The 12,527-nt window shown below is 32.5% G+C and overlaps 1 protein-coding gene across 2 annotated transcripts; it reads left to right on the plus strand.

Moving 5' to 3' along the window:
* Positions 1–2,138: 2,138 nt before the first annotated feature.
* LOC148607841 (INO80 complex subunit B-like) lies at positions 2,139–12,323 on the plus strand. Of its 2 annotated transcripts, none has more exons than XM_088545676.1 (10): positions 2,139–2,254; positions 4,698–4,845; positions 5,600–5,679; positions 7,071–7,201; positions 7,876–7,927; positions 9,305–9,405; positions 9,904–9,960; positions 10,732–10,847; positions 11,555–11,725; positions 11,958–12,323. In XM_088545676.1, the coding sequence occupies exons 1-9, from the start codon at positions 2,209–2,211 to the stop codon at positions 11,706–11,708; spliced, it is 885 nt and encodes a 294-aa protein (XP_088401802.1). In that variant the 5' UTR covers positions 2,139–2,208; the 3' UTR covers positions 11,709–11,725; positions 11,958–12,323. The 2 variants fall into 2 exon arrangements, with proteins under 2 accessions (XP_088401802.1, XP_088401801.1); XM_088545675.1 differs by having other exon boundaries at positions 11,555–11,696.
* The last annotated feature ends 204 nt before the right edge of the window (positions 12,324–12,527 follow it).

Raw genomic sequence — 12,527 nt, forward strand, 5'->3', positions numbered from 1 at the left:
GTGAAGAAAAACCCAGCAAACAAACGATGATTTTTAGTCTACATATGCTATACTTTCACATAACAACAATCTTTTCCGCATTCTGATCTGCACTTTTTAGAAAATCAAACATTCATCTCCCACTAAAATTAACCAAATCAGACAAAATGAAGAACGATAACTCTTGCAAAGTGCAAATTTCATGTACAATCTATATATATTTTTTTTATCTCAAAAGCGCAACAACCTAATGGAAAACTAAGACTGTTTATGTGATCAGTAACTGTTTTTGAACAAGAAATAAAACTGAATTCGATGGGTTTTTGACATGCATGAATCACATTCAGTGTGGTATTTAGAAAGACTGCAACATAAATCGTTAATACTGATAAGAGTAAATGTTGCATGATAGTTAAATTCGGCTGGTATCCTCTCTTTCCATGTCTTAATTGATAAGTTTTACAGGCATAAGGATAACGAATTGTAAGATAGACAGGAGAAAGTAACTTTTCTGTAACACCGAAATGTGTGTTTTGCTTTTAAGTAGTCGATTAAATAGATGAAATTAAGGAAAAGATAACACGGTCGTGAAAAGATGGAAACATGTATAGCGCGGTTATACTTTATAAATATAAAGGTTCAAAATTGTAATGCTTTGCAACATCTAAGGTAGTTATAATGGTGTACACCCTATGCACCCGTTAATTATTTAGAAAACAGACAAACTTCTTTATCAGAAAAATATGTTTTCGGCAAAATGTTCATAGTACTGTTTAATATCGCTATAGTGTAGCTTTCATTATGCTCTAGCTAAGAACAATACTTTGTGATCATAGAAAAATGCTTATCCAGGACAACTCTGGTTTCTAAAACGTCAACACTGAATTGGTTCAAAAGCAACCAACTTATTTGTTACTTTTTGATGAGATACGAAATTTTGAATTTCGTATCTTTTTTGAACAGAATGTATATTTGGAACCCTAGGAAATAATTACCTTCCCTCTTTTCAGTATCCACGGCTAGACTGTAGGAGCGATTCGCTCTATGATTTCTGTATCGTATTTGCTCTATTGTTTTTTTTTAGGAACGTCACACCCGCTAGCAATCGATCAGTGTGAAGTGTCACAATATCGCCAAGTCACGAAAAAAAAAACAAAAACAAAAAAAAAAAAACAACAAAAAAACAAATAAAAAAAACCCAGAAGTATTAATTGTGATAATATAAAAAGAAAATACCAAATAGGCCTTTCTTTACTGAAGAATAGATACTCTAGAGGTTTTGACATGGAAAAATATGTCAGTTTATGCGATTTTTCGGTAGGGTAGGGGTAAATATTCTTCATTTTACTCCAAAATTCTAAGTGCCACCGCAACTGTCTTGGCACCATTGTAAAACTGGGATATTGGACTTCATGATCTGTCAGAGGAAGACTAGACTCTCGAATAATTGAGTCACACAAATCTTCGCTTTTTTACCCAGTGGAGTACAATGATAGGCTTATATAAAAAAAAAAAAAAAAAAGGATCCAAGAATACGTATGTCATGGCGTCAAATTGATTCGGTAGTGATAGGTATAAAAGTGCCTGGAAGTCACCATGATGTTGATTGGGGGGGGGGGGGGGTCTAGCGCGATACAAAAAGTCTGCGTTGTTTCGGCAAGCTCTGGCATAACGTATGAGTTGTGATATGAACACTCCATACGCAGGTGCTGAAGGGATGTTGCCACAGATGAATGGAAAGTAAATCTTATCTTCTAATTATAAATTTAAAGGAAACCCTGTATTATCTGGCATTATTTAGAAAAAAAGTTTTTCATTTATCATTTACTCCATTCGCCTATTTTATTAGTTGAGTTTTTTTCTCATTTCTGGCCATTACTGTCATTCAAAATACTTTTATGACGTCTCATTTCGTTTTGTTTCGTTTCTTATTTATTTTCGTTCCGCAGTTTACAGGTTCCAAATACGTTGATATTGTTTTAATTGTTTTCATCTCTTGTCCAAGTAAATATATTAAACCATAGACCTGTTCTTTAAATTACAAACCTATAGAATCCACTATTTTGCCGGTGCCGGCACAATGGAGGCTATTTTGCCTGAGCCATCAAACTTAGCCATGCAATGGCTGATATATTAGGACGAATCGCTGAAGATACGGATTGACTAGCTAAATTTGTTTACTTCCGGTATTTTTTTTTTCAGTCAACATGTGAAATCTAATTTGCAAAAATGGGGAAAAGAAAAGAATCAGGCACAGAAGAAGAAATTATTATTGGTATCATATAATTTATACTTTCCTCTTCAAAAACACTTCTATTGAAACGCTGCACTAATATGTGACAAATAATTACAATGTAATCAAAAACATGCATACAAAACATGCGCATAGTCATGGAACTTAAGAATAAGTGAGCAAACTTGGTTCCACTAAAATTTTGGGAGTATGAAACAGGAACTGAGACTTGCCTTAAATATACCACATATGTACATATTGCCTCATCTAAATTAGGTTGTTGAGGATTCAGTGATTTTTTTTATAGCGCTCTATCATCTTTTTCGCCATTTGCGAAAGACGCTTCAGAATGAAGAATATAATCTAATCTTAAATTGTCACCTGAAATCTTTGAAAGTATAAAAACCATGAAGAACCATTAACTCAACATTGGTCTGAGTTGCGAAGGTGGCAATATTATTACCCCAAGCTAATTACAAAACTCTCAATAGATGTCATAATCTTCAACCTTTGTCATTATCGACAGGATAACTCTCAAGTACTTGAGTTCTCTAATGTTTAGGATACTGTCTCCCTTGTAAATCCTCACTGGTATTTTTAGGTGGCGCTGAAAGATTAAAAGGTCAAATACAACAAAAGTTACCAAAAATAAAGTCCGTATAAAATCAAAATAAAAAAATTGAAAACTTTCGATATTAAAAACGACTGGTCTCCTCAATGTATATTCAACACAGCTGATAAAATGACTTCTTGGTGTGTTGATTCTACTTGAAGAAGCGTGTCTAAATCCATGAATAGGTTTTTAGTGATGAAGTAGATTTCTTGCAGTATTTTTTCCATTTGTTCAGTGTACATGTATTTCTTGCAATGAAGGAAGAAATGCTCTCTATCCTCTCCTACTCCACAAGTCTGACAATCACTGCTTAAAACATTTGGGTTGATGTGGTTTTGGTAAGCATTTAATTTAGAATATCCAGATCTCAATTGATTAATAATGATAAATGATTTCTTGTTTGGTGAGTCCTTTCTTAATTTTATCTTTATGTTGTTATGAAATCTGCAGTAATGTCTGCTTGATTCACCATTTTCCCATCGATGTTGCCATTTCTTCAATACATTGTTCCTAGCTGCTCTTTTAATATCCAGTACAGTGTGTATATTATCTGCAGACTGCTGCTTCTTTAGATGCCTCTTTGGCTAATGTGTCAGCTACATTTTTGTATTTCATTACCTTTGATTTCAGCATGACCTGGTGTCCAAAATATATTTACTAAAATCCCTCTGCTTTCAATTTGTCTGATTTCACTTTTGATTTCATTAATTATTTGATGGTAATTATCACTTTTCCAGTGCAACGTGAGGATTCCAATTGCTGATTGACTGTCACAAAAAAATTGCTAAATTTTCTGGACCTGTAAGTGTGTTTGAAGATAGTGCGTGATCCAATACCAGTTTTACTGCAATTAATTCACCCAATAATATTGACCCATGTTTTGAAACATCTTTTTTCAGTTTAATTTCTTCTTCTCCCTTATAAATAACTGCTTCCGCCCCACAAGGACCAGGGTTCCCTTTGCAAGAGCCGTCCGTAAAAGCTATTATTTAGTTTGTTTTTTGAATACTTAAAAATATTATTTCCTTTCCCATGTTTGCCTGTTCTTTGTTTGTAGTTTTTGAACTACCTATATTTCTCCAATATTCAGGTTGTTGAAGTTCAGATGTCAGTCCATGAAATTCTTATTGCTGTTCAATTATACTGACATCAATGTACTCTGTTTCTTTCACCTCCTCTGCTGATGAATGCATTTTTCCTAATGGTGAAATATGCTCTTCTGGGTTTTCTTCTTCCTTCCAAGCTTCTAGTTCTCTTTTAATTGGGACCAGGTTGTTGTGAGAGTGTATTTTTGCTAAATCCCTTACAGCCATTTCCTTCCTTCTTAGATCAAGTAGCAAATGAGAATATAGTAAACCAATCAGCATTCTCCTGTATATGAAAATGTTTTCATAGCCATCTTGATAAAAGCTGCAAAAGACATGACTTCAGTGGTCTCACTGAAATGTGCTCATTTGAGTGCGGGAGGTCATGGATTCGATCCTTGGCCAAGTCACACCATAGACTTAAAAAAATATGTAGTCACTGCTTTTCTGCCAAGTGTACAGTATTTTAAGGGATAGAGTGACAACTTGTTGGCTCAGGGTCAGAATAATAAGTCTGAGTGGGGGTTGAGGATGTGGATGACTACTTGCTGACTCATTGTGTTGATATACATTGTACAAAGCAGTGTCTGTTCGATTAGTCAGTTGTTCTTGTCCAGAAATGCATGAAATATTTGCCATAGGCATTAAACCATATGTAATCAATTAATTAGGCAAAAGACACCATATGTTAAAAGAAGTAAATGAACCAGTGTACATTTGTAGTAGTAAATGGTCCATGCAAGTCCTAATTTTATTTGCACTATATTCCTATTTTTACATTATGCAGACTCACCACCAGGAAATATACATAAGAAACACAAAAAACATAAGAAGAAGCATAAAAAGAAGAAAGAGGGTGACCTAGAAGAACACACAGCCAAACCAGCCATAACACTAAAGTTAAAAATTGGAGGTGAAACACTAGGAACAAAGAGGTAAGTTGTGAAAGCTGCAGTTATTTGTTAGTGGCATGTATTGGTAAAGAACATTTTTTTTTCTAGTCAAGGGTTAGTTCACACAGTCTCTATGATAAACAAATAAGTAGTCTGAAGCTCAAGGCAGCTAAAAATGGTGGTGAGTTTTAAAAATTCCACTTACAGTCCATTGATATAAATGTATCGCTACATGTATGTAAGTATTTTCAAAAATATGGTTTGGGTCTGTGGATCAAAAAGTTTGCTATGAAGACTGTAATCACAGTTATGTTAAGGGAAGGGACTGTGTATCATTTCACAAAGCTTACTTAAGACATACATGTACATGTACATTCACATAAGTCTTAAAGGTTTGTTTTTTATAAATGCTTTGTGAAACCATGCCAAGGACTATAACTCTTGGCTAGACAAGATGGTAAAAGACACAGTTTCAATGACAATACATTCATAATGCATTTGAATGTATCATTTTGACTTCTAAAAATTGTATAAGAGTTCAGGTAGCTATAGGCTACCATAAGAAGACAATGTTAAGGCAGATAATATATTTTAAGTAGATAATGTTTACTACATGTGTATTTACATGGATTAATTACAAGTATATTTATAGGACAATGTGTTATGTCTTCAGACCAAAACTATGAATGTGCCATGTTTTTAAGACAGGAACAGGCTGATAAGTTGATAACACATGATGGTAAAGTTGCAGTTTAAGCTCTGTCTGTTCAATTTTAATTTTGTGTTTCTTTTTCAGTGTGCAGACAGTCAAAAAGGAGCACAATTCTTCAGAAGATGAACAAATAATTGATGTTCTGAATGATTCTGTAGCTTCAGGTAATATTATAGGTACATGTAGTTCAACCTGCATATACACATGTACATGTATACAAAACTTTGACGAAATATAAAGTTCAATTTTACAGCCAGCCAATGAGACTTATGATGCACTTAGATATTATATATGTGCATTTTGTTGTCTGCATTTGGAAAAGATAGGGGGAGGGTTGAGGCAACTTCTGTGCTTGTTTGGAGTTAGGAACCACTAGCTTTTGTTAGTATTGCAGGTGCCCATTTTGCTGAACCAGAATTTTTGTTCGTTGATGCAGGAGTTAGTCAAAGGCAGACTCCAGGTACATCAAAATTTTCTAAATTGTGTCACCATTCATCAATGGCCTGTAAAATGTCTTGAATTTTTTTTTCAATGTTTGGAAGGGTTGTTGTCTCTATGAAACCTTCAGTTTTTCTACTGTCTTCCCTTTACTAAAAGCTAACATCAAGATAGTTCATAAATGGCGATCAATTTTTTGGCTAACAAAGGACCTAAAATTGTCAAATCTGCTGAATTTCTTTGCAGATTTTATCCTAGAATCACTCAAAATCACTCTGAGTGGATTGCCACTCTCTTTTAACTGCTGGTACCTGGTTCAAAGCCAGAAAACTTATTTTTCTGAATATTTTTTCGTATTTATCAAAGACCTAGAGAAAACTTATTTTACTTCAATTCAAACAATGTTTTAATAATAAAGATTATGTAGTTTTGTCATGCAAATGTTGGAAAATAATTTTGAAAAGTCCAGTTTTTCTGAGAATTTTTGCAAAATGCAGAATAAACACTCATCTAGTATGCACAATTAAACTTTTTCATGTTTTCAAAATCCTTTAAAAAAGAAGATAGTGATTAAATGACTGAAGATTTTTTTGTCAGAAGTACACCTAGGTGCTCCAAGGGAGGTAAATGTGGGACATTAATACTCAATATTTGAATAACATGTAGTTAGTATCAAATTGAATTAGTGGTATTTGTTGAAGAATAATTTCATACAAATTTGTCTTATTGTTTTGTTAAAGGGAGGTAATTAATTTGGAGTCCACTGTTAACAACTGGAATTTTAATGATAAATCTAATGAATATCCGGTTATAAAAATGAACCTTTCATTAACCTTATAAAGATTTGAATAATTTGATAATATGCTTAGTATCCTTAATTTTTACCAAAATGTGTCAAGTGTTTAAATTACAAATGTATGTACCGTAAAATTGAATGTTATATAGATGTACAAAATGTATAGTTGACCCCGAAACTTATTTTACTGTTTGCATATAAGCATCCATGCATGATGAATACTTCAAAATAGACAGAAAGTATTGATTTTTTTATTAATACAAAATATACCCATACTCTCACTTTACTAAAATATAAAACATAAATACATGTACCAAACAGACGAAGAAAAAAAGAAGCGTGATACTTCAGACGAAGAGAAAGAATGGCTGGATGCTCTGGAGAAGGGCAATTTAGATGATTCTGGGATGTTGAAGAAGAGTAAAGATCCGAAATTACTCACAGCTAGACAGGTTAGTTACATCACATAAGTGATGAGAATTTTGCACAAAACTAGGAAATTTAGCTGGAACTGTTTGTATTTTATATATAATTACACTTGATAAAAAAAAAGATCTGGATTTCAATACATGTATAAAGACAATAATAGTACATTGTCCAGAAATAAAAACCATGTACAAATTTGGCACAAATAAAAAAAAGGTTGGCACAGCCTTGCATTTATCCTGACTGAGCCTCATTCGTATGTTTTTTTTGTCAATACACTGTTGTTATTGTCTATTTGCAGTGTTCTCCTATAAATTTTAAATACACTTGTGCTGGATGGCATGAGAAACATGTTCCTAAACCTGTCATACATTTTCATTGGCAGTGTGCCAAATCCAGTAATTTAGTACACATAATGGTGAAATAACATATTGGGACAGTGATGGAAACAAAAACACCCACTTACACATGTACATGTACTAGTACTAAAAATACACATGTACATTTTTAAATGTACTATAAACATTTTCTATGCAAATGTGACAGTATATACTGTATACATATAATCAAAGTGGAGCAGTGTGAAAAGGATAAAATTCATTGCATTAGGGGCAACAATGATTAATTAATGACAGCATCATTGGTTTAGGAAACCTCTGCTTTGTACATGAGCCTGATTTCCATGTTTAAAATGTTTTAGAGAGCACTTTTCCATGGACAACAAGAGGAAGAATTACTCCAGCTTCCCTCAGGTAAAATCAGTTATTGTCATGATTTTTTATATGTTTAGCTAATCTATTCTGTGTTGTTTTTTGGTATATGGAGAAAAAGCTTCATAAATAAAATTGGATGTACACAAAATGTGTTCATTGTTCGTAGTTCTTTTAATACAGCTAAAAATCTCATTTTATTTTCATAGTGAAAAAAGGTCAAGGTGCAGTGTATAAAAATAGGAATCTGGTATAATTGCTAAAAAAAAACAAGCATCAAACTATTAAACTTCTACTGGTCACTACACAACATTCAATGATGGGCAAAACCCATATCATAAAGCATGCTGAAAAAGGCCCCGAAATAAATGTAGTGAAGTTATTCATAAAAGACAAAATCAACCTAATCTGTAGAAAAAAATATATAATGAACAAGTTTTCTTATTGTGTGACCTCTGTTTCAGAGAAATTAACAAAAAAAGACTGACGAATCAGAAATTTTTTTTATGTTTTAATACTAAAAATCAAGATTTATTACAATAAAATATTGTTATTGTTGTATTGATGTCCTCTCTTAGGTCAAATGTATTACATGGAAAACCTACTCTGAGCATGTTTTTGTTGCATTCCTTTCTTTTCTAGGATTTTTAAATTCACATTAAGAAAAAGAAATCCTTATTTATTTAGATTTATGCATGCTGTAGTGCAACAGTATCTCTAGAAAAAAGCTTAAAAAGATGGAACTATGTTTTTTGGCACTAAGAAACACCTGTACATGTAATTAACTTTATCAGTTAGTATAAGATTACAAATTATTGATGTTTTTATAAACCCTTATGTAGTTCATTTATTTATTTTTTCTGATATTTGTACATTTTGTATTGGTTTTGTCTTTGGATAAATGACCTACTGACCTCATGAGAGAAGCACAGCCTCAGGTAACACTAGAGAACTGGTTGCTGGTTCTCACATTGGAGTTTTTTAAGCTTCACAAAGTGTTATGTGCATGTAATTCATTCAATCTATTTAAAATGGAAACCTCTTTGTACTCTTTCTTTTCATTTTGTCTGCATTTAGATCTTATTAATATTTGGTTGTAGTATGTTTAAGCAATCAACATATATTTTAATACTGACCGAAAACATACAGTTACATTTTATTTGTGAAATTTTGTTGACTGATGGTTAATTTCTGTTCTTATGCGGCTGTGACAATCTATGTGCATGTTTTAAAATCATCTACATGTGGAGATGATTAAAAAGGTGATGTATTGAAGATAACTTTTGTATTGATTGCTTACACAGCTTTCAACTGAATGTTGCTAGATCTTCTACCAGAGGACATAAGTAAAGAGGAGGGAGGGCAGCATTGAAGGTTTGATTTTTAATAAGATTGCTCATTTAAACAACAATTTTACAGGTTACAGACAAGTTGAGTTAACAGAAGAACAAGTTCTAAAGAGACAACAAAGAGCAAAGAAAAGAAGACAACAGGCTCATGAGAAAAGAGAAAAGGATAAGGTGGATGTCAATTATAGTTTACTTCTTGATCAGTGATTTTCCATGCAACTCCTCTGAATAAGAATAAATTAAGCCCATGATCAACTTGTCAGAAATTGTGTTTTTTGTTTTTATATATTATACATTTAACAGTCCAGGTTAAATGTATTTACTTTGTATTATAATTATGTTAATTTTCAAAATCATTATTGGGTTATCTGACCAGTTAATTAAAGAAGTGGTATTCTCCTGAGGGTTCTCTAATGCAAGACCATTGTTGTAAAGGGAGGTAACTTAAGTTTACAATTTCATGCTTAGGTATGGACACAATCTATATTCTTTTCATTCCCTTATTATTTCTTAGTATCAAGAAGGACATTGGAGTTTATTAAGTATTGGTAGCATACATTATTTTTCTGTGAGAGACTTGTCGATGTATGCTGGTGCACTATATATTGGTATAAATATATTGTGGTGTTTTTGCTTTTTTGACTGATATCTTTACTTTTTATTTTTCAGAAACAAACTCTGGACAGACTATTAAAGAAACAGGAATCTAAAAATAAAGCACTTAAGGTGATATTCATATACTAAATTAAAAAGTTACTTTCATTTTTCCTTCCATTTCAAATCTCTTTGTAAGCTTAAAACTATGTATGTATTCCTGTAGAAATGTTTTAGAAGACTGAGCTGGAAACACAATTAAAACTGACAATACAGTATTTTAACTACAACTTATTTTAGATTCGTTTAATTTTTGGGCATCACAAATAGGAAAGTTGTATTCAGCTCTTAAAGAATCTCAATCAATAATAAGTGCAGTCAATCAGTGTGTTTATGGGAGTCTCGAGTTGATAGGACATGTTTATGGGAGTCTCGAGTTGATAGGACATGTTTATAGGAGTCATGGGTTGATAGGGCATGTTTATAGGAGTCTTGAGTTGATAGGACATGTTTATAGGAGTCTTGAGTTGATAGGGCATGTTTATAGGAGTCTTGAGTTGATAGGGCATGTTTATAGGAGTCTTGGGTTGATAGAACATGTGATACAAATTTTGATATGTAATATTCAGTATATCACTGAGATCTCAACCATTGGGAATAAGCAAGACTGCTCTACAACACATGCTGTCAATCTGAGTTATAAAATCAAGTCACTTCCTTACTGCAAATGTCATTCCTGAAATAACTCTTTCTGACAGAAAGATTTTGAGCCGTCCATATTTCTATATATATAAAGGATATCAGTGACACTCTATCCTTGAAAAGTACCAATTATTCTATTACTATGGACAATGTGATAATGTTTATATTTTATGTGTTAACCATTTACTTTTTGTTATACAGTCAAGGGGATCAAAGAAGAGTAATGCACCCAAAGTTCACTATGTAAACAATCATCATGGTATCACCATATCAGTCCCAACAGGAATACAGTTCCCATTTACTGCAGAAAAAGCCAGGTATGTCAGTATCAGTCTCATTGTTTGTGTATCATGGATGATTTTTTTGTACATCACTTAAGTTATGTGTTAATTACAAGGATCATGTGTGTCCATCACATAGTTTACAAGCATTTTTTTTGGAATATTAAGGTTTATCTCCTTCCACTTTAAAGCAGAAGTCAGCTTTTTCGAATCCTGATTTTACTATTATGATTCTTTTTTTACTGTATATTTACTTCCCATATTATCAATTTCCACTTTGTTTGTTGAATTTGTAAAATCATGTCCGAGAGATACAATGCATATCATTAGAAATGTTGCATTGTATGGATACCAGATCTTCTCTATGCATTGCATACTTTTATTTGTATAACTAATTTAAAAATGTGTAATAGGTCCCATTGCCACAGAAGGAATGCTTTGATGGATAATAAGGGTTAATGGCCTTATAATTTAAAAATCAAGGGCCGAAAAGTGGGTCTAAACAAGCATTTTCTTGACCTTTGTATATGTTGCTGATTTCTTATGTTTAACTGCTTATTCAATTGTCTCCCGTAAGGGGACATAGATATGCCAGGCTTTTTTTGTAATGCTTTTACCAATTGATTTTATCTTTTGTGTGTATGACTAATTTAATCATATAAACAATGCTTGAACAGTGTAGAATTGGTGCTTGCATCATGTTGGTTCATATGATTAATATCTTCTCTTACTTTTTCTTTTAGTGCTCCTAAGCCAAAGCCCGTGTGTGGTGTAAAGGGTTGTACAAACCTGAGGAAATATTCATGTTCAAAAACTGGTATTCCATTATGTAGCCTTCAGTGTTACAAAACAAACTTGAATCGACATTCTGCTATCAAAATGGAGGTAGTGACTTAACCATTAGCAAAATGGAGGTAGTGATTTAATTATCAAGAAAGTACAATTTTCATGATATGATTGGTATATCGGTTTAAGTGTCCATTTTGATTCTAGACAAAATTCATCTTGTGAAATTCATTTGCAAAGCAAGCAAAACATTCTATGAAACTAATGGAATATAGGTCAGCATATTCTCTCAGAGGGAGTTTAATAGACCTATATAAATGAATGTCATTATATCATGAAGATAGATTTCTTAAATTTCAGGTACTTTCACATTATTGGAACTTGCATTACTTGAGCAATGGTATGATATGTGGTAAGGAGTTCTGTAGAATATTTCCTATGACTTAAGGGTGGCTGTGCCATCCAGTAATTTATGGTGTTGAATTTCTCATATGGAAATCCATGTAGATGGCTTTTGAAAGTTATTTTGAACTTTTTGAAGCGAGTCGTTTAGTGTTCCTGACTAGCAGTTAATTGAAGCTTACTTACTTGTAAATTGACAAAGCCAACTTTGTGGCAGGATAGAATCAGGAATGAAATACAAGGAGAACGAAAAAGTAAACAAATAAGCACTGGTATCGTGTGTGAAACTGATGGAGAAAGATGTTATTAAAATTTATATGCAAATATTTGTTTTCAATTACTGTACATGAAGATAAAGAATACATAGTTTTAAATATTGTCCAAAGAGATTCTAGCTACATTTACAACTGGTAAAGATTTTTGGTTTGGAGAATTGCTTTTCTTCTGTTTAAACTTACTATAGACAATTCCAAACATTATTTGTTGAAGTTTAAACTGAAGCAAGCTTACAATAAGTAAGTATTTTAG

Source organism: Perna viridis, chromosome 9, assembly GCF_037379345.1.
Source record: "Perna viridis isolate PV_CMFRI_1.1 ecotype Kerala chromosome 9, ASM3737934v1, whole genome shotgun sequence".
In the NCBI taxonomy this organism is placed as follows: domain Eukaryota; kingdom Metazoa; phylum Mollusca; class Bivalvia; order Mytilida; family Mytilidae; genus Perna; species Perna viridis.